This window comes from Ctenopharyngodon idella, chromosome 3 (genome assembly GCF_019924925.1).
Source record: "Ctenopharyngodon idella isolate HZGC_01 chromosome 3, HZGC01, whole genome shotgun sequence".
NCBI lineage: Eukaryota > Metazoa > Chordata > Actinopteri > Cypriniformes > Xenocyprididae > Ctenopharyngodon > Ctenopharyngodon idella.
In genome coordinates this window covers 13,457,046-13,480,880 of record NC_067222.1, presented here as the reverse complement: position 1 = coordinate 13,480,880, position 23,835 = coordinate 13,457,046, and the positions used below count along the sequence as shown (strand labels likewise).

The following is a 23,835-nucleotide window of genomic DNA, read 5'->3' as shown; positions in this document are numbered from 1 at the left end:
GACCTTGAAATCCATCACTAGTGAGAGAGATAAATATGTCCAATACTATTAGCTTGCTTGCTGTTGACATATTCTATTCTAGCTAGCTAATGTTAGCTAGGGCAAGTTGAAATATTACATATTTATATTTATATTTATATTACATAAAATATCATATATATTGTCACTGTCGAGTGGAAACCTTGTATCTCCATATAGCCACACATTTCACAACTCAATAACATGATTGAGTTTTTATTTTCTATATCACATATATTGCAAGAAATTAATTCCATCATTCACTATTCCAGGTATTTCTCAATGATCAAATATTTGTTTTCTTTTTTCATTTCTTTCTTTTTGAATAAAAATCATTTTTGTATCACTATCCTTCAAATGCACAAGCCATGCCATACCCAGGTATGAAATGCTCAGGCATCTTTCTGTGAAACAGGTGTTGAACCAGGTGCAGGTCCTTGGCATCTCTTCAGGATGCTTCTTGTTCTGTCCTGAGGGGGGGATGCTCGATCCAGGAAGACCCCTTCTTACTTAATTTATTGGACTGGGTTTAAGTTTCCTCTTCAGAGGACACATCAGACAAGTCGTCTTTATCTAGTGGAGCTGGATTTTTTCAGATTGACTCTGTGGCACATAGTCTGGGTCATCAGCATCAGATATTTCAGACTCTGAATCAGCCCTAATTGCCTCATCCTGTTCTGTATGCAGCATCTCTACAACCATTTCAGCCATTTAATATGGACCAGCCATACTAACACTCTGGATAAAGAAAATCAAAGGCACAAGAATATTTTCAAATGCACATCAAACCGTTGATCAATATGTACTTATTATATATTGTCACTGTCGTCAGAAACCTTGCATGTCCAAAACTGTTACTTTTCAGGAACACTGAGATGTAAAGGGTGACCAATAGCATTGATTTATGACAAAAAATATAAATCATGAAATATAATATAGCCTATTGTATGAAATAAAATAAGACTTACATGCATCAAATATACAAAAGAAGCCATGTTGAATTGTGGCAGGTGAGTAGTTTTCTGCAGTAAATATGTTCTCATTTGCAAAAATGTGGTTTCTATATTGGTCATTTTTAACCCATGTGTGTAAAATTGATGTAGAAATAATAATAAAAAAAATGTTTGTTTATAAATGATGAAAGGAAAAATAAACAATGATTTTTGAAAATCAAAAACAAGATATTTAATAAATACCTTAATATGAATAATGATCAAATAAATGATCAAATAAATTTCTTTTAAAGATTCAGCAAACAAATATTGATATTTGGATATTTGAAGGTTTATTTTTCTTTGTTTAAACCAGGACTCATCTATTATCCAGTCTGATGTGTTCTGAATCTGAATAATCCTGTAAATCTCTTTTCCTCCTCTGTCTCTGAACTCACAGGGATCAAACCATGTCTGGAGTCATGTCAGGTTAGTGTCATATTTAATGTATATTACGTTTTATTAATTCACCTGCAGTATCACTTGATGTTAAAGGTGCACTCAGTTATTTTATGTTCATGTTTTGACTGAAGTCTTCATACGGACACACATGAGTGTGACACAGCATCACTGTAAAAATATGTATTTATATAAATAAAAAGTACTTGTTCAGTACAGCTCTGTTGAGGCGTTTCTGAGATAAAGTGAGCAGTATTCAGCTGGTCATGTGATCTCAGTATGGCCACCATGAGCAAAGAGAAAACACCTTATGTGGAATAAAACAGTTTCTTCCTGACTCTACATCATTTAAATTGGATTTGTCAAATGTGCTATTCTTTACTTTAAATGTGGACAGAATTGGGAACGATATCTATTTCTTATCTATTTCTTATGGCCACGGAACGATATCTATTTCTCATGGCCACGAGTTTAATGCGTAAACAACCTGTATTACCATAGCAACCTGGAATTATCAGAAATGCATAGACCAGAGGTCTCCAAACTCAGTCCTGGAGGGCCACCATCCTGCAGAGTTCAGCTCCAACCCCAATTAAACACTCCTGAACAGCTAATCAATATCTAATATCTAATCAACATATCTAATTAGGCATACTAGAAACTTCCAGTCAGGTGTGTTGAAGCAAGTTGTCTGCAGGACAGTGTCCCTCCAGGACCACTGGTCCTTAATTGTTACTCTAATCTGTCTTAATCTATCTTATTTATTCCTTTATCATTTATTAATGATAACAAACTTCATTTGAATGCCGTCTATTGGCAACATCGCATTTTAAAACGGTAATATATCGTTCTCTCAACATAGGATCTCGAGGCCACGACATGAGGATGTTGTTACCTTGAAAAAATGATCTTGTAGCCACGACAAAACTGAGTGAACTGACCATGTCCCCTCCCGCAGCTTATTGACTCTAATACCTGAAATATCTGTAAAACCACATCCTGATCATCTGCTCAAACAGTCCCACAAGTACTATGTTATATACTAGAGTTATAATAAAGTTATCAGCAGCAGGTCATGTGATTTTGAAACAACATTTCCTTCAACTTAAACAGAAAATGCTTCTATGTGGTAAAACTGTTAATATGAGGAGACTCCAGGAGCAGGACTGAGAATCACTGCTGTGAAACTGTTGAAAACACGTGTTAAAACATGTCTTATTCTGAACCCAGAATGCAGCAGCTTCTGATGAAACTCCAGCCGCTGGATCAAACCAGAACCAGACCTCAGCAGAATCACATGAGATGAATCCTCTACCGAATGAACAAAACCAAGAGACTCAGCCGGATTCAGTGGTTTCACAAACATGATCAACAATCAGAGAAATACACTCCTGAGACAGTGATTTAAGAGTTCAGTCTCGTTCTTCATTTGTTATTGAGACAGGATGTTTAACTGTCATCACACTTGTTCTTTGTATTCATGTAATAGTGATTTGCTTTTATAACTAATTCTAACTGTAAACCAACTTCAACAGTACAAATTGAAACTGAGACTCAAGATCAACAGGGAGAAAAATCAGTGTTATAATTTTTATTGTAAGAATCGATTGAGGTTTGAGTCTCAGTTCAGGATCATGATGTCAGTAAATGTTCAGTTCTGGGTCTCTTACACCCTTCAGAAACACTGAGACTGAATATTCAAACCTTCAGATGGAAGATCAGATCCTTCATGTAATATCAAAACTCCTATGAGTTTTTGTTACCTTCCTTCCTCTTCCTCTTGTACTTCCTCTGTAAATCTTTCCTCATAAAGTTTCCAGCCCAGAATGAGCCCAAACACAGAGTCTTACAAGCTCATGATCAGCCATTCTCCTCCATAATACTGAGTCTGGAAAGCAGATCAAGAAATGAATACATTTATAACTCTAAATTGTACTGGAATTTCTAAATGGCGATCAAAACATTAGATTCTTTGTGTGGAAAACAAAATAAGAGGTTTGGCTAAATGTCCACCTATTGTTTGCATTTATAGCAGAGATTGTCTTATAGGGAGATGAGAAGGTCTGTATCTCTTAGCATTGGAGAAAGTGTAACGGCTAACTTGGATCACGTCCGGCACCTCTCTGCCTATCGTGTAACGTCAGTGCCCGCCATTCAAAGTTTTATGACAGTCAAGTACAGTTTACAATAATCAGTTTCTTGTGGATTAGCGCGCTTGTCTTGTGAATAAATGTTCTATATTTGGTTGTTATATCGCTAGTAAACATACAGTAGGACTGCATTGTTTGTGGAATGTGCTTGAGTGGAAAAAAGAGCATGAAAATCTTTATTAGCTGCAAAGTTCACTGCAGCCTGCATTAAACCACATTTAAGAGTACACTAAAAAATAATTTGTAATTTAATTGTTGAAAAGGCCCAGTATTTTCCATACTATTTTCTGATTTGATGTTGATATGTGATTGACAGTTTAGTTTGGCCCACCCATTAGAAGGATGACATTTTAGTTCTTACAGCTCTGTCAGCTGCTCTCTATAAAGCTTTCATTGGGTGTGCGTTCGAAAGAAGTAAGTGTGTTGTTTATATCATGCTTGTATGATTCTAACATCTTGTTTCTTGTCTTTAGTGTGAGAATTTGAGTTTTAAGCTGTTTAAGCGAGTCCAGAGCAAATCCAGCCATCTATAGTTTGCACATTTAATACTGCAAGTTTGTGTATTGCATTATGATTATTTATATTAATTTGTTAACCAGCATATAGGGTTTTTGCCTGTGTATAACCCTTTCAGTCAGTATGTCAGTGTGCCGTCAGATAATGGCGCTCTGTCTAATTGTCTTATTTAAATATTTACTGCTGTTGATCTTATGTATAGTGTATTTATTTCAGTTGTTATTTATTATGTATATTTCAGTATTTGTTTAGACACCACACACGTGCCATATGTATGTGAGAGCGTGCATAATAAATGGAGCATCAGTTGAGTACCGACCACTGGCTTTGTGCATTTTTACCGACACCCCCTGGTGATCACAAACCAAAACAACAATTCCAGTGCAGTTCTTAAAAAACTATTCAACACGGTCCTTCGAGCCGGATTGTGTGTGATTGCCATGGAATAAGATGTCCAGAGCGAGTGAAATGACAGTCTGATCCCGATGTCCGCAGCAGACAGGTGCCAAGGTCCACACGTCAATTGGTGGATTACGAGGTAGAATACAGAGGCTTCCAGCACACATACCCACCTGTTTCCAAACTGCAACTCGCACACCACCACAGAGAGTCAGAAATGCAAGATGCACTTTATCAGTCAGAGGGAGCTGCTGATTTGACACCCCTCACCCGATGGCAGGAGTTGGAGCAGGAGAAGGAAATTACTGGAGAACCATATGCAGGCAAAGATGCTCACGCAGTGATTCAGCACCTCAGAGAAGAGAATCAGCAACTGCATCAAACCATTATGAGACATAGGATAGAAATGGTTGAAACAGCCTCATCTCAGAGTCCCGTCCCTCTGCCCCATACCAAATCACCATGTGAGGCCTCTGTAACCCAAACTAAACTTAGACCCGTACCAGGTCCATGATCCCACAAGTCCATTGCAGATTGCAGTAGACAGGCTGCTAAAGAGACTGATAATCCAGAAGCAGGCTATAAAGTCTGTAGATGATGAACAGGTTAGTGCTTCTGCCATTTCAGATGACCTGTGTAGAATGAGTCTCAAGTCACCACCAGAGGACAAGCCTGCCCCCTATCGCTCAACTTCCCCTAGCCATTCTCAGTCACAGCGTACCCAGCACGCAGCCCAGAATACTATACGAACCATGTCCCACATTAGCAACAGCTGCCTTATCGTACCTGTTCTTAGTTTTAGAGAACAGCCAGACTACACCACAAGGCCTTATCATCCACCCAGAGACTTTATCCCTGATGGCCGCATACCCCCTCTAGAGAGAGCATATATATATATATACACTATATTGCCAAAAGCATTGGGACACCCCTCCAAATCATTGAATTCAGGTGTTCCAATCACTTCCATGGCCACAGGTGTATAAAATCAAGCACCTAGGCATGCAAACTGCTTCTACAAACATTTGTGAAAGAATGGGTCGCTCTCAGGAGCTCAGTGAATTTAAGCGTTGTACAGTGATAGGTTGCCACCTGTGCAATAAGTCCATTCATGAAATTTCCTCACTACTAAATATTCAACAGTCAACTGTTAGTGGTATCATAACAAAGTGGAAGCAATTGGGAACAACAGCAACTCAGCCACGAAGTGGTAGGCCACGTAAAATCACAGAGCAGGGTCAGCGCATGCTGAGGCATCCAGTGCGCAGAAGTCGCCAACTTTCTGCAGTGTCAGTAGCTACAGTCCTCCAAACTTTGTGTGGCCTTCAGATTAGCTCAAGAACAGTGCATAGAGAGCTTCATGGAATGTGTTTCCATGGCCGAGCAGCTGCATCCAAGCCTTACATCACCAAGTGCAATGCAAAGCGTCGGATGCAGTGGTGTAAAGCACGCCGCCACTGGACTCTAGAGCAGTGGAGACGTGTTCTCTGGAGTGACCAATCACGCGTGGTTGCCAGGAGAATGGTACTTGCCTGACTGCATTGTGCCAAGTCTAAATTTTGGTAGAGGCTTGGCCCCTTAGTTCAAGTGAAAGGAACTCTTAATGCTTCGGCATACCAAGTCATTTTGGACAATTTCATGCTCTCAACTATGTGGGAACAGTTTGGGGATGGCCCCTTCCTCTTCCAGCATGACTGCGCACCAGTGCACAAAGCAAGGTCCATAAAGACATGGATGAGTGAGTTTGGAGTGGAGGAACTTGACTGGCCTGCACAGAGTCCTGACCTCAACCCGATTGAACACCTTTGGGATGAATAAGAATGGAGACTGCGAGCTAGGCCTTCTCTCCAACATCAGTGCCTGACCTTACAAATGCGCTTCTAGAAGAATGGTCAAAAATTCCCATGAACACACTCCTAAACCTGGTAGAAAGCCTTCCCAGAAGAGTTGAGGCTGTTATAACTGCAAAGGGTGGGCCAACTCCATATTAAACCCTACAGATTCAAGACTTGTTTCAAGATAGGAGGCTTAGCACTGAGGAGGCTTTACATAACATTTAGGCTTAGCTAAACATTCACATCCAGTGCCAGCTCTACAGGAGAAATTCTAGCATTTCAAAGGTCTGCCTCTTCATGGCTTTTCTGAAGTGCAGCCACTGTTACTCATAGGCTCTGATCACCACCACTTGATTGCCCCTATAGAGCCAATGCGCTTCGGACCACCAGGTGGGCCAGCTGGTGTTAAAAGGGTCTGCAAATGTAGTTCAGTACCAATTACCAGCACAGCAGTGTCTTTTCACATCCGTTGCCTCCCCAGCATCAGAGCTCTTGCAACATGTTGAAAGACTGGCAGTTAGACACTTCACCTTACCATAATGAGAAAGTGGTGACACGCTCATGATGTGATCAAGAGGCCATAGATTTGCTTGAGGCCAAGACAGTAATATAGATGGAGTGCTCAGGTATGCTACACCCCTCTTGCACAAAAAAGAGATGCCCAAGCTGACAGCACCGAAAGAGGCAGTCCTCCCCGACCTCAGAGGTTTGGAAAGGTGTCTTAGTAAAGATCTAGACTTGGCCAAAGCATACAACCTAGATATTGAAAGGCTGGAGCAAACTGTTTATGCAGTTAAACTAGCTCCTGAGGCTGCAGACCAGACCCCTGAATCTTGGTACATACCTCACCATATGGTACACCATAATGGTAAAAACAGAGTAGTTTACAATGGCTCCTTCCCATTTGAGGGGCACAATCTCACTGAGTATATCTTACCAGGGCCCACTCTCACTTCCACATTGCTAGGCTTCCTCTTCAGAGAGTATATGATGGCTATCACAAGCAACATCAAAGTCATGTTTCATCAGATTCATCTACTGCCAGAGGATAAGCCACTGCTCAGATTTCTGTGGAGAAATATGCAGCATGAGAACCCTGTAAATGTGATTGTAAATGAATTGCCTAAATTATTACATTATTAGCTAACTGCATTCTCCAAATTGTAATGTTGACATGCATTCTCTGTAAAGCTGCTTTGAAACGATATGTATTGTGAAAAGCGCTATAAAAATAAATGTGAATTGAATTGAATTAAATGTGTAGGAGTGCTAAGTGTTACCCTACTTGCAGCCCCTGCTGTGCAACCTTTGCTTTACTGAAGCATGTCCGTGACCACACCCTACCAGATGAAGATGTATTCTTGTCCGTAGAAAGAAAAGAAAAGCAGTGAATGTCTCAGAACCCACCCCTGGTCTACGTTGGCTTTGCCAAACAGACACTCTTGGCTACAATGCACGGCAGCTAGAACCACAGGTTCCCACAATGAGATATATCTATCATGTTCTAGTCAGTTAGTATGACCCTTTGGGTTACATGATCCCATACACAACAAAAGCCAAAGTCCTTGTATAATGATTATGGGACAAAAAAAAAACGTGACTAGGACGACCCCAAGCTGACTAGTGACCTTCATCAATCCTGGTGCACGTGGGAGGAGGAGCTGCAGGACATTGAGAGAATTGCCATTCTACGATGTTATAGCAGCCTCCAACTGTATTCTGAAGCCTGCACAAGAGCCATTCACATATTTTGTGATACTTCGGATCATGTATACGGGTCATTTGCATATCTCAGAACACAAAATACAGAAGGCCAAGTGGAGGTTGCATTCATTGCAGCAAGATCTAGAGTGGCACCTAAATGCAGTTACATCGAGATTTGAACTGTGTGCATCACTTACAGGGGCCCAGTTGACGAGGCCTCTAGAAAGAGAACTCACCCTGGCCATTCAGCAGCTGACCTTATGGAGTGACTCTAAAACAGTGCTGACGTGGATTCAGTCAGAATCCTGCAGATACAAAGTGTTTGTGGGCACGAGAGTTGCCGAGATTCAGGAGCTGACTTCTCCTCGAGCATGGCGGTATGTTAAGTCTAAAGATAACCCTGCAGATGACATCACTCACGGTAAACCACTCTGGCAGCTAGCGTTAGGCTAGACAGCAAAAACAATAACATAAAACTATGAAAAAATCTTTTACGTGCAAAGCCGAGCATTTTAGCCTGTTACGTAAAGATTATGAACAGTTGAATATGTAAATGGGGTACGTGTCCATTCTGTATTACCTTATCTAAATAATATATCAAACATTTCGTGATACGAAGATAAAACAACTTCTATTCCATTCGTTTGTTCATATTTAATAAAATTAATAAAAGGACATAATTACCAATATATATAATTGTTGTTATATAAAAAGAAATTGAATGCATAGGCCTATGGAAAAGAGTCTTGAATATGAAGCCAATCCGTTCACAAAACCTTCTCCCAATCTTACTTCTGTACATGGCTTTTATACATGTTCAAGGGGTGGTGTAGCAACTGTCCAATGAGACTATACTTTCATGATATAGGAATGTGGTACATATAGAAAAACAAGTCTAAATATGGTCAATTTCCGGTCAAGTAACTATTCTTCCCAGAGCAGCCTTATGGCCCTCTTTCCTAGCCTTGGCTGCTTTCCAAGAAACACACACACATATACATAGTGTACATTAAAAACAGATGTGTTATAAAACAGCCTTAAAGACCAGGAGAGAGAAAACAGGGAGAAACAGGGAAAGAAAAGTCAGGCTGATAAGATTATCTTACAGCTATGTCTTTGGGTTGTTTGAAAACCTATGAAAACCTCAGATCTTTAGCATGTGGACCGAGCTGCAAATATTGAGAACACAGAGATAAAGATAAAGATAAACTAGATTACATCAGACTTTTCTTGAGAGGGTCACATGAGCAAGACTGAGAAACAAACAAAACTTAAATAGTCTAACCAACAAGGACAAACTGAATGCAGGTGCAAAATATTGCCTATTGTTGGTCTAAATGTTTCTATTGTTCAGTTGTTTGTATAAAAGCATCTGCTAAATGATTAATATACACATATAAATTATAACTGACTAACTAAACAGAACAGGAAACAAAAACAAACAACCAACAGAATATCTAAATTTGACTGTGGCTCCCTCTAGTGGACAACATTAGTATATGGCCTTTTAATAGCTGATATAGGCTACTATATATATATATATATATATATATATATATATATATATATGATTATTGTTTTTAATGATCATTTTATTTCTGATAATATACCGACATTAAACTCAAATTCACTAATTCGTGGTAGGCCTACCTTATTTCATGCTTTAACTTTAATTTTCAACTTCCATGTTGTACCTAAGCAGTAATGATACATTATTATTATGTCACTTGTTAATTAACTATGACATTTAGTCCTGCATTAACAGTGTATTTCAGTAAGTTACACCAGGGGCGATTCTAGGGTCAGAGCTTTAGGGGTGCTGAGCACCCAATGAGCCCCACTGCCACCACCCACCCTCTTTTCACACAAAAACAAAAAATGTTACAAAAAGTAAATGTAATATAGACTACTTAACGCCAATAAGTTAGTATAGGAGTAAGAGTAGTTACTGTTTTGCTTGCCACTATTCACTATATGTCAATTTGTTGTTGTTGTTTCCTCACCTGGTTCTTCCTGCATGCTCTCCCTTTCCCTTTCTCCTTCTCCATCTCCCTCTCTTTCCCTTGGCACTGACAATCATACACAAATATATTGTAGGCAGGAGAGTTGAGGTCAGTTTGTCATGTCACAAAAATGTTATGGAGACCATTTACAGATTCTAAGGATATGATCAAAAGGCACACAGAGGCGTGTCATTTTAAATGTCTTTATTATTATTATTATTATTATTGGGCTTAGAAACGTTTTTAAATGACAAATTCCTTTCACAAGAGAAGCTGTATTCTCCATTGTGGGTTTGAAATAAATAAAAAAAATAAAAGCAGGGGACCATTGCCTAGATAAGTAATTTGATACAACAACAGCTGGTTTGCATTATCGGTTACTTTAGCTTGCTTAAAACTTTTCAGAAGAACAAAAAACAAAAAAAAACAAAAAAAAAAAACAAGACAGAGGTCATTATGGGCTGTCCATAGTCTCTCACCTGAATCTGTCTTTTTTCTTTTAAAGAACTGTCCTATGTCCATTGCTCACTGGCAGGCCACACACACACACACACACACACACACAGAGAGAGAGAGAGAGAGAGAGAGAGAGTAATGCTAGGAGTTCAGGAGTTAAGCCTGGTTCAGGTTAAATCCTCTGTGTGTGAGGAATGAATAAATACAGCAAAAGAAAAACATTAAACTTTCTTTTATTGTCTAGTTTGATAGTCAGCCACAACTGAAAAATAACAGATATAAATCTAGGAATGACAATTCATAACAATTCATTTAAACAGCCACAGTGAGTGTTTTCACACATACTGCTGGTATACAGTGATATGTCGTTTGTTTTCACTCTGGTCCAAACGCCAGGAGTGTTTCCATGACTCCCGATTGTTAAAATGAGTATCAAATTAACGATAAACTTTAACAACAGAGACACACGTACGCACTACACGGGTACGCAGTTTATTTGTCGCGCTGCTGTTTTTGTTTCACGCTCTAGCAGTTAATAAACAGAACTGCAGGCGTCTTGCGGAAGAACATTGTAACCGGCGCTACTTCTCTCCGTGTATGACTATGGACGAGTCACTCAGGTCCTGTGCTACTCCACAGCGGCGGCGACCCGCTGGACTAAAATAGTCCGAAAATAAACACTTATTAAAGGTGTACCATGGTGATTCAGGATACTGACTCCAGTACTCACCGATATGGTTTCGGAATCGGAACAACTCTAGGTAAAAGGAAAGAAGTGTGAGACAGCTTTGGAGCAACTTAGTTGATTCACAACACTACAGGTGCTGGTCATATAATTAGAATATCATCAAAAAGTTGATTTATTTCACTAATTCCATTCAAAAAGTTAAACTTGTATATTATATTCATTCATTACACACAGACTGATATATTTCAAATGTTTATTTCTTTTAATTTTGATGATTATAACTGACAACTAAGGAAAATCCCAAATTCAGTATGTCAGAAAATTAGAATATTGTGAAAAGGTTCAATATTGAAGACACCTGGTGCCACACTCTAATCAGCTAATTAACTCAAAACACCTGCAAAGGCCTTTAAATGGTCTCTCAGTCTAGTTCTGTAGGCTACACAATCATGAGGAAGACTGCTGACTTGACAGTTGTCCAAAAGACGACCACTGACACCTTGCACAAGGAGGGCAAGACACAAAAGGTCATTGCAAAAGAGGCTGGCTGTTCACAGAGCTCTGTGTCCAAGCACATTAATAGAGAGGCGAAGGGAAGGAAAAGATGTGGTAGAAAAAAGTGTACAAGCAATAGGGATAACCGCACCCTGGAGAGGATTGTGAAACAAAACCCATTCAAAAATGTGGGGGAGATCCACAAAGAGTGGACTGTAGCTGGAGTCAGTGCTTCAAGAACCACTACGCACAGACGTATGCAAGACATGGGTTTCAGCTGTCGCATTCCTTGTGTCAAGCCACTCTTGAACAACAGACAGCGTCAGAAGCGTCTCGCCTGGGCTAAAGACAAAAAGGACTGGACTGCTGCTGAGTGGTCCAAAGTTATGTTCTCTGATGAAAGTAAATTTTGCATTTCCTTTGGAAATCAGGGTCCCAGAGTCTGGAGGAAGAGAGGAGAGGCACACAATCCACGTTGCTTGAGGTCCAGTGTAAAGTTTCCACAGTCAGTGATGGTTTGGGGTGCCATGTCATCTGCTGGTGTTGGTCCACTGTGTTTTCTGAGGTCCAAGGTCAACGCAGCCGTATACCAGGAAGTTTTAGAGCACTTCATGCTTCCTGCTGCTGACCAACTTTATGGAGATGCAGATTTCATTTTCCAACAGGACTTGGCACCTGCACACAGTGCCAAAGCTACCAGTACCTGGTTTAAGGACCATGGTATCCCTGTTCTTAATTGGCCAGCAAACTCGCCTGACCTTAACCCCATAGAAAATCTATGGGGTATTGTGAAGAGGAAGATGCGATATGCCAGACCCAACAATGCAGAAGAGCTGAAGGCTACTATCAGAGCAACCTGGGCTCTTATAACACCTGAGCAGTGCCACAGACTGATCGACTCCATGCCACGCCACATTGCTGCAGTAATTCAGGCAAAAGGAGCCCCAACTAAGTATTGAGTGCTGTACATGCTCATACTTTTCATGTTCATACTTTTCAGTTGGCCGAGATTTCTAAAAATCCTTTCTTTGTATTGGTCTTAAGTAATATTCTAATGTTCTAAGATACTGAATTTGGGATTTTCCTTAGTTGTCAGTTATAATCATCAAAATTAAAAGAAATAAACATTTGAAATATATCAGTCTGTGTGTAATGAATGAAAATAATATACAAGTTTCACTTTTCGAATGGAATTAGTGAAATAAATCAACTTTTTGATGATATTCTAATTATATGACCAGCACCTGTACATAACGGGCTCTCACTCTGCGTGTGTTTCGCGCTAGTTGACGGTCGTGCTGAGCGGTGCGGGTACAGAGGAGAAGTAGAAGAAGAGAAGAGGAAGACACCATTTGCTAAGGGGGATGTTTTCATTTTCATCCTTAACGCTTACATTTTAAACCACAAACTACGGAGTATGTTTTGGTCATTATTTAACCTTGTAAAAGACGAACAAAAATTTTAGAATAACAACATTTCTTACTCCAAGTTTTAGGGGTGCTGAGCTCTTTTTTAGGGGTGCTGAAGCACCCCTAAAAAGGGGCTAGCCTCGCCCATGAGTTACACTAAAGGCTTCCTGATCACCTGACTCGACGCAGACCACCATTTAAAACTGAAAGTAAAAAATACAAGTAAAAGTAAGTGATCCGCGTACATTTCTGGAACATGATCGAGTTTCCGTCAGCGGAACATATATATTTGTGATTATTTATAGCTGAAGGACATAATCGTTTTGGTGTAATGTAGCATTTGAAGATGCACCAGACGAACTGTGTTTTGATGTCAGTCCTGCTGATGATCGCTGATGGTACGTACATGCTATTATTAGCGCTCTCTCTCTCTCTTCAAAAAAACTATTTTTAATAGTCAGTTCTTTATTTATTTCCATTTCTAAACTATTTTATATATTTTTTGGCTTCAAAGCCCCTGAATCATGGCTGCCCTTCGTTGTTTTGCTTTATAAGACTTTATGCGGTCTATAAAGTCGTCAAAATAGCCACTTACAGTCTCTGACAAATGGCTGACTGGAAACATTGCAAATTATAAATTAACATATTCGGATCAGACCAGTGCCTCTTGACAAATTAAGAAAAAAGCTCTGTATAAATAAAGGTGACTTGATTTATTGCAAATTTTGTTTACTGTATACAATATGCATTTTTTTCTGTAAGTACATGATCTGGATGTTGTTCTCCATTTTTGATATAGTGTCTAATGAATGATCTGTGGTGTTTATATTTTGACTGATGTGTGTTTCATTTGAACTCATTGATTGATTTTGAAAACAGGTGAAATGGTTTTGAGGCAATTGTTTGATTTTTTTGAGTCAGGAGTTTTGTGAATGTAGTTTGAAGATGTGGTTTTGTGTTTAACGTTGTGTGAAAATGGGTGATGGTTTTAAGAAATGTGTCTTAGCAATTGTGAAAAACTGTAAAATCTAAACTTGCTGTTTTTGCCACCCTCCTACGTCTCAGATCGGGTTGTTTTGTAATTTTGTCTGGCCCAACCAGACAGGGTAGATTTAATATAAAAAGTTTAATGAGTTCGTTTGGGCATATAATCTTTAGGGTATTAGGTTAGCTAATTTGGCTTGCTGTCCACTGAGGAGGGGCTCGATGAAGCAGCTTCAACTCATGCTCTGATATACTCAAGATATGATTTTTTTTTTTTTTTTGCATGTCCTGATTGACAGACGTCTCGTTCAATCAGCATTAAGTATCCCATTCACAAAATATACACTATATTGCCAAAATGTGCACATGAGCTTTAATGACATCCCATTCTTAATCCGTAGGGTTTAATATGGAGTTGGCCCACCCTTTGCAGCTATTACATGCTGCGTTCACGCCACCTCGTATTTACCGGAATCTTGAGATGACAACACGTGACGTTATTTTCGGAGCTGTTCACGTCCTTGGACTGGGAATTATGCATTTCCATTGCACCACTATCAACGCCTATGACTCTACAGCGGTCAGGTAGTACAGCGGCCACATAGTACACCTGGGAGCTTTCAGAAAACTCCCTGCTTACAAGCTGTAATTACGAGCTCTACGAGGACATGAATGCTCTTTACAAGCTAGAATCTCGTGACAACAGGAATTACGAGGCTGCGTGAACACACCTACAGCCTCAACTCTTCTGGGAAGGCTTTCCACAAGGTTTAGGAGTGTGTTTATGGGAATTTTTGACCATTCTTCTAGAAGCACATTTGTGAGGTCAGGCAGTGATGTTGGCGAGAAGGCCCGGCTCACAGTCTCCGCTCTAATTCATCCCAAAGGTGTTCAGTCGGGTTGAGGTCAGGACTCTGTGTAGGCCAGTCAAGTTCCTCCACACCAAACTTGCTCATCCATGTTTTAATGGACGTGCACAGTCATGTTGGAGCAGGAAGGGGCCATCCCCAAACTGATCCCACAAAGTTGGGAGCATGAAATTGTCCAAAATGTCTTGGTATGCTGAACCATTAAGAGTTCCTTTCACTGGAACTAAGGGTCAAGCCCAACCCCTGAAAAACAACCCTACACCATAATGTCCTCCACCAAACTTTACACTTGGCACAATGCAGTCAGGCAAGTACCGTTCTCCTGGCAACCACCAAACCCAGACTCGTCTTATCGGATTGCCAGACAGAGAAGCGTGATTCGTCACTCCAGAGAACACGTCTCCACTGCTCTAGAGTCCAGTGGCGGCGTGCTTTACACTTTACACTGCGTCCGACGCAGAAAGTTGGCGACTTCTGCGGCCTACCACTTCGTGGCTGAGTTGCTGTTGTTCCCAATTGCTTCCACTTTGTTATGAGACCACTAGCAGTTGACCGTGGAATATTTAGTAGTGAGGAAATTTCACGAATGGACTTATTGCACAGGCGGCAACCTATCACAGTACCACGCTTGAATTCACTGAGCTCCTGAGAGCGACCCATTCTTTCTCAAATGTTTGTAGAAGCAGTCTGCATGCCTAGGTGCTTGATTTTATACACCTGTGGCCATGGAAGTGATTGGAACACCTGAATTCAATGATTTGGAGGGGTGTCCCAGTACTTTTGGTAATATAATATACCTATGCCTTTTCCATTTTGTCTGACTTGTTTTGTTTTCTGACTTGTTATTTTCTTTTCTCCTACTCACCTGACTTAAGTTGATCCAGGTGTCCCAGACACCTATAAATTTATACTCTACTAAGTGTACTTCAGTACCTGTTCGAGTCGATCGACATGTCAACCTTTTTGAACACTATCACTTGAGAATAAGGTCTCTAGTGCTCCTCCACTAAGATGGACGTGCACATGCAGTTTTTGTGTAGTATCATCTGCAAGCTATCAATGGTCAGCTAAACAAATATATTTAAACACATGCAATACACCATTGCATTATCAATGGATAACTTCTGAATCACTATAATGAATATAGCCTATAGTGAATGATGAATAATGAATTTATGAATTCACTACATTCATGTTGTTTACATTATATGCACTTAGGCACCTATTGCCAACAAAACAGACATTTGAAGAAGTTTTACTCACCACCTGCTGTTCCGACTCATGACTGTGACCGCTCCATCTTTCAGTTTCAAACGATCTGTAAATCCAGCATGGAACTGGGCCTTGTTTATGAAACCATAAGCGCCGATCCTGAGGGCCCGAACAGCCACGGAAAAACACAAGATATTCTCCATTCATTTTAACCAATAAAAAAGTGATTGTAACTATCAGTTTCTATGGTTATTTTAATAACAAATGTCAAGAGTGCATCAATGTATTGCGTGAGAACAAAACTCTCAGCTCCACTTAACACTGGGTTCTTTGGGAAACAAGGTTATCTTTCCCTCACAACCAAAAACACACTTGTTTGGTGACATTGTTGATTTCGTGTAGTTCTGTGTGCAGCGCTGCTGACGACTTCCGTAAAGCCAAACGCGCATTGATAGGCATGCTCTTGCTCTCTCTCTGGTCAACGTGTGCACGCGCGCCCTTCCGGGAGGAGTGCCCGTACAAGAAATTCCGCCCCTGTTTACGTCACTCAGACTGATGCTCGAAAAAAATTATCCAAAAGCTGTGACGATTTGGAAGAGTATTTTTGGCACAGAAATACTCCGTCATACGTCCAACTCGTGTTTTGAAACTTTGGCCATGTTTAGCATGAGAATCCAGCTCATTAACAGTTTAAATAAGTCAGAATGCATGAAATAGCATTATACCCAATAAATAGCATTATACAAAGTTATCGCAAATTTGTAATGATGCTGTGGAATCCTTTTCTATTGATATATGTCTCCTCATTTACAGTTGGAGCGATGATGCAAACATGAGTTCCATCATCAATGGCTCCAACAACTTCAGGGAAGCCTGAATTCCTCATAAAAGTGGCTTGCTTTTGCCGCATTTTGCCATTTAACGATCAGTTGGAAAATCAATAACCTGACATACAGTAGTGGCCAAAATTGATGTCCGGCATAAGAAAATTGACATATTCACCCTTTATTCAAATATTATTAAAAGTGTGGTAAAGATTTTATAAGCATGTTGTGTAGTTGTGTTTGTAGTCAATTGTTTTAATTGTGATAACACAGTGAAACATGCTAAACTGTGCTGACATAATTTTTTTTTAAAGAAAATATTAGCCTGAATTTTTACACTCACTAAAAATGTAACTATTACTTTAATTTCTTCAGTTAGATCATTGATTTGTAGAGTGGGAGAAGTTATTAAATTTCTTACTAGGTCAGTTACAAAAAATACCTTGACGATCAAACTTTTATTGTTTTATCAACTCCCTGTCATCATATATGTACATTATTGGCACACATTTTGTCCGTCTTGAGCCAAGGATTACCATGATATAAGACACTTGTGTCTGGGACAAACACGCTTTTTACACAGCAAAATCCCCAGAGTTAAATCAGAGTACATATGGTCCCTCTCTAAATAGTGTTAAAGTAACACTGAAGCAGAGTTAAAGTTATAAGATAATTAAGCAATTAATAAGGCTGTGACTCACTTGTAGTTCTTGTTTTTTCTTATTTCTTCAGTGATTCTGCTTGTTAACAGCAGGTGTTCATCACTAATGCGCAATCATTAATTCATTGCTTAATCATCTCATTAAATTTAACTCTGCTTCAATGTTATTTTAACACTATTTAGAGAGGGACCATATACACTCTGAGCAGAGTTTATTTAACTCTGGGGATTTTGCTGTGTAGGAGTTATGAGCCATTTCATGCTTTTGATCGCTGTATCTGAGTAGCGAGCAATACTACTACCATCTGACAAAGTTTCAAGTCTCTGGGCCTTATGGTTTGGGCTGCCCGATCAGTTTTATGGAAGAAGAAAAATAATAAAAATCTTTACAATTACACTTCGTGCTTGAACCCCTAAAAACAATTTAAATTGATAAATTTGTAATCATAGGAATTTGTATCTTTGAAGACACACACGGAGCATTTTATTTAAAACCATTCTGGACTGAGGCCAAAAGATTGAATAGCTTTTATATATACATTTTACATCCAAAAGAACAATATTTGAGGTAATGGATGAGATAAACACTAAGAAACATTACTCTCTCTCTCCCTCTCTCTCTCACACACACAAACACTATGAAACACTACACATAACATGAGTTTCTGACCTCTCCTCTATCGTCACATTATGATTTTTGTAAAACAAATGGTCAAATACTGAAGCTTGAGTCTAAAATACCTTTTGAATTACATGTTTTTCAAGATTAAATATGCTATAATTGTGCATTAAATGTAAACAGCCTAAACAACTAGAAACCAAAAAAAACATTTGGGGTCGAGCATAAAAACTATACATAAATACTTGTTCATGTCAGTAGTTTTGGTCTATGTTAGTATGGATCCATTATGCTTTGTAAAACTACAAAACAAACTTTATTTAATTTCTCTGTCTCAGGATTCATTGTGCACGGTCCCTCTGGTCCTGTGGTTGCTCCTCTGGGATCTGCAGTGATTCTGCCCTGTTATGTTGATGAACCTTTATTAATGGAGGATCTGGAGGTGGAATGGAGAAGAACAGACTCAGGGACTTTAGTTCATCTGTTTCAAGATGGTGAGAGTCGAGCAGAGAAACAGCAGCAGGATTATCAAAATAGAGCTCATTTCTTTACTGAGCACATTAAAGATGGAAACTTCTCCCTCCGTCTGGACAATCTGAGAGCTGAAGATGAAGGAGAATACACATGTACGGTTCACCATCAGCAGGAGTCTGGAGAGACTGTGGTTCAAATTAAAGATATTGGTGAGTCTGAACTCAAATGGATCTATGGAAATATTTTTGCTGTGATATTTACTTTGTTTGTTCTTTCAGAGCATTTGCTGGTCTCAGGATCAGATCGGTCCACATCTGTGTTTGTGGGTGAAGACGTCACTCTGAACTGCTCTGTAGACTCTCACATCACTCCTGAAGACTTTGAACAGGTTTCATGGAAGAAAACTGATGAAGATGAAGAAGTTCTGGTTCTGCTCTACCAAAACAATAAGGTTTTATCAGATTCATCACATGAGCGATACAGAGACAGAGTTGAGTTCTTCACTGCTGAAATCCCCAAAGGAAACTTCTCTGTCCGACTGAAGAGTGTCAGAACTGAGGATAAAGGAGTTTATATGTGTCAAGTGTTTGCTGGAGGAGCTTCAGCCAATGCAACTGTAGCGCTGGAGAGACTGGGTGAGTCATGAAAAACTAACACGCAAGTGTCATTTAGTTATTCATTTATGTACAGTTGTATATAAAGTTTATTAAAATTCCAGATTGTACAGCAAAGTGATTTTTATTTATTCCAATGAATACAACTGCCAATGTAATGGACAATAACTAAACAGCAAAGAAATGACTAGAGTGACAGATCAGATGACTTCACACAGCTAATAGACACACACACAGTTCAGGACAGTGATCTTCATGACAGACCCAAAAGGCACATGATAGCTGAAACTTCAGTCGCCCACAAAATACATTTCAATCCCATATTTAATTTCCTTTTTCATTATACTTGCATGAAATAATAAAAAGGACAATTTGTCAAAAAACATTAAAAACATTCAATATATTATTTTATATGTATATAGTTTAGATTTTTATTATATACATTTTTAATTATATTAAATAAGCTTACGATTTGCTTTCTCAGCAATTATCTTTTCAGTCATTAGTTTTATTTATACAGTTGCTAGAACTTATTTCTCAGTACTCAGTACAAAACTCTTCACACAGTTATCTTCATCATGGTACAGCAGTTAATTTCACATTCTTTATTCTGTATTTGAAAGGGACAATGCACTTTAATTAACATAAGTTCACAAAACATGAAAAAAATCACATTCCATATAAAAACACATTCCAGTAAACATAGCCATAACCAGAGCACATTAACACAAACACAAAATGACTGTAAATATAAGGAGACAGAAACAAGCTACTACTCCAAATTATGAAGACATGTTTGATTATCCAATAACCACTGTTTTATTGATGCAGAAAAAGCAATAAAAAATGTAATATTTCTTAATTCTGTGTACAGTATTTCAGGTATGTGCTGCTCTATAATAAATGCTTGACTGCCCAAAAGCACTTGTTATTGTTCAATCCCCTCTAGTAATGGCTCTAATAGATGAGTTATGTTTTTTCTAATAAACCGGACTTCTAATAAGTGCAGGTGGGGCCATACCTTGTAAAATCATAATACCATGTAACTAATCATATTTTCCCAGTTTAAAAGATCATATTAAAATTGATGATATAAATTAGACATCACTCTCTGATGATATAAATTAGACATTTTATGCAATATTTTCAAATAATTTTCTATTGATTAAAATGTAGATAGGTCATTAAAGGGTTAGTTCACCCAAAAATTAAAATTCTGTCACTTATTACTCACCCTCATGTCGTTCCACACCCGTAAGACCTTCGTTCATCTTCGGAACGCAAATTGAGATATTTCTGTTGAAATCCGATGGCTCAGTGAGGCCTGCATAGCCAGCAATGACATTTCCTCTCTCAAGATCCATTAATGTACTAAAAACACATTTAAATCAGTTCATGTGAGTACAGTGGTTCAATATTAATATTTTAAAGCGACAAGAATATTTTTGGTGCACCAAAAAAAAAAAAAAATAACGACTTATATAGTGATGGCCGATTTCAAAACACTGCTTCAGGAAGCTTCGGAGCGTTATGAATCTTTTGTGTCGAATCAGCGGTTCGGAGCGCCAAAGTCACGTGATTTCAGCAGTTTGGTGGTTTGACACGCGATCCGAATCATGATTCAACACGCTGATTCATAACGCTCCGAAGCTTCATGAAGCAGTGTTTTGGAATCGGCCATCACTATATAAGTCGTTATTTTGTTTATTTTTGGCGCACCAAAAATATTCTCGTCGCTTTATAATATTAATATTGAACCACTGTACTCACATGAACTGATTTAAATATGTTTTTAGTACATTAATGGATCTTGAGAGAGGAAATGTCATTGCTCCCTATGTAGGCCTCACGGAGCCATCGGATTTAAACAAAAACATCTTAATTTGTGTTCCGAAGATTAACGGTGTTACAGGTGTGGAACGACATGAGGGTGAGTAATAAATGATATTATTTTCATTTTTGGGTGAACTAACTCTTTAATATACAAACTGAATAACAAAGGACCCAATATCGAACCTTGAGATTGACACCCCTCTACTGTAAATAATTTTACATGGTCCATGTTTACATCACAGTATGAAATTATTCATAAAATGTCCTCTTTTGTATAAATGGTAATGAAATTACAGTTTGTTTGTTTTTCACAATTGCTAGGACACAATTTCTCCATACAGATCATTTATTCATAACTCTTCACACAGTTCTCCTGACCAACTTTCAGCTTCACAGCAGTTAATTTCACATTCAAAATGCACTAAAACACTTCATTCATGACTCAAGTCAACTCATCTTTCTGGAACACTAGTTTTGAGATCATCACTCAATTAAACACAGATCCGAAAAAAAAAAAAAAAAAAAAAAAACATGATGTAGACAAAAACATGACCTAACAAACCGATGTTGTGCTCACTGTGTGAAGAGTTTTGAAAATTAACACTTGGTTAAGTGTTCAACTACAGTTCAGCATTAGCTGCAGTTGATCTAATAGTTTTGATAGTATTTTCTTTTCTTAGCTTTGGAATATATTTCAGCACAGTATTACTGTAGAAATGTAGGAAATCACTTTTGCAGATCTTTCAGTGGTGACTGTGTCTGAGTCAGAAAAGAAATCATGCATGCAAAAATGTGTTAAATTGACATCATGCTTGTGTGTGTCCCGCTTTATCATATCTTAGGGACAAATTTGTGCAATATAAGGAACTTTGCACAATAATAACATTGTCCAATAACTGTGTGTGTTTCTCAGGTTTCTCTGCTCTACACATAATAATGATGATTCTCTGTGTTTCTGCATCTGGATCTGCTCTTCTGCTCTGCTGTCTGATCTACTGCAGATCACCTACTAAAGGTACAACTATAACAGGAACATACTCTGATTTACTGTGATTCAGTGCAAAATACATCTGAACCTAATAATAATAATAATTAACCGTCTTCATCATAATTAGTGTTTTTTGAGTGTGTAAATCAAACAGCTGCTGCTGAAACCTCTTGACTAGAAAAAATCAAGAAGTCAAAGGTTTGTTAGTGTGATAGATGACGAGTTTAATTCATTTGAGTTATTAGTTATTAATATTTTGACAAATACAACACCAAGATGAGATAAGACATGCGTTATAAAACATTAAAGTAATTTCTGGTAGCAGCTGTTAAAGTATTGTTGAATTTATATCATCAAATTTGGAGCATCCTAAAGCTTTGTGTTTCTAGTAGCTGAAAACTATAGCAAAATCTAGTACCTTTAGACAGATCGCTCATCAGTGTTGTGTACGGTGGGGGAAAAAAATGTTAGATGACTCTGTTTTCTTTGTTTGAATATTTTTTTATGAAGTGTGTTTTTCTGGTTCAGATGGCATTAATCAGCGTCATTTTTTTCTGATTCGACACTGACTCTAGATTCATGAACAAACCGCTAGTGTTTACAAATGATTATGGTCATGCGTTTCTGACAATGTCCCAATAATCTGATCACAAAATATTTTCACCTGTAGTGGGGTTATTTGGCTTCAACATTTACCTCACATTTGAAATTAAATCTCTTTTCCTTCTCAGGTTTGATTGTGCAAAATTCTTGCAAACTTAAAGTTAATCTTGGAGGTTCAGTGGTTTTGCCCTGTCATGTCTGATCCTCACACAGAACGCTCATCGTCTTGTCAAACGTCCTGTGTTTTCTTACTTCTGAAAGTTGTGCAAAGTTAGCCAATCAGATTAAAAAGACCTGAGAAAATGTTATCTAATTCTGCGTGCAGTATGGTTTTTTTTCTTCAGCCTGTCTGAGAAAATCGCCATCAAGCATTTGTGAAGAAAATCACTGGATTCAGTTTGTTAGGTTGATGACATAGTATCTTTTAAAAATATTCAGAGTTTATTCAAAGCACTTTAATAGCAGTTAAACTAGATATCTGTTGTGTATTGATGTGACGTCATCAACGTCATCACGTAAGAATTGAAGAGTAAAGATGGATGGCACGTTTAATCTGGTGTCTGCCTGGTTCAATCCGAAATAACTAGAAAGTTTATAACATTGGCAACGAGGATGTTGAAACAAGGACTCACTCATTAGTTAAATCTGAAAGTAAGTTAGACGCCCGTCACTCAGTCAAATTTTTTTTTTTTCAGTTAATTGAAAAGTTTAGCCACTTTTAGTCACTGGACCAAAGGGAATTGGAGCAGTACTAGTGCAGGGCCAACGAGGAGGAACAGTTCCTGTCTGTTATGTGAGCAGGAGCTTGACAGAGTGTGAACAAAGGTATTCGCAAACAGACCGAGAAGCGCTTGCTCTAGTGTGGTCATGTGAACCCTTCTTACATTTATGGTCAGAAGTTCGACCTGGTCACAGACCACAAAACATTGGAGGCAATCTATAGCCCTCAATTTAAAACCATGCACACAAATCAAAAGGTAGGTCTTGAGATTACAGCCCTACGATTTATACCTGGAACGCACAACATTGCAGATCCTCTGTCATGCCTGCTGGGCCCATCAGCCAAAGGTGAGATGTACACACATAAAGC

At 38.6% G+C, this 23,835-nt stretch overlaps 1 protein-coding gene across 25 annotated transcripts in view; it reads left to right on the top strand.

The window, feature by feature from the left end:
* LOC127509871 (uncharacterized) overlaps positions 1-23,835 on the top strand; it is an 86,806-nt gene that overhangs the window by 35,820 nt on the left and 27,151 nt on the right. For 2 of the 25 annotated variants that reach the window (XM_051889066.1, XM_051889061.1), the window contains exon 18: positions 1,411-1,439. The exons of 20 other annotated variants lie outside the window; for them this stretch is intronic. In XM_051889066.1, the coding sequence (XP_051745026.1) occupies positions 1,411-1,439 (29 nt within the window). Of the gene's footprint in view, positions 1-433; positions 838-1,410; positions 1,440-2,639; positions 3,471-13,213; positions 13,463-18,571; positions 18,917-18,985; positions 19,343-22,067; positions 22,170-23,835 lie in introns of those variants that run through there. 3 more of the 25 variants (XM_051889076.1, XR_007929376.1, XM_051889071.1) reach the window with 3 other exon arrangements.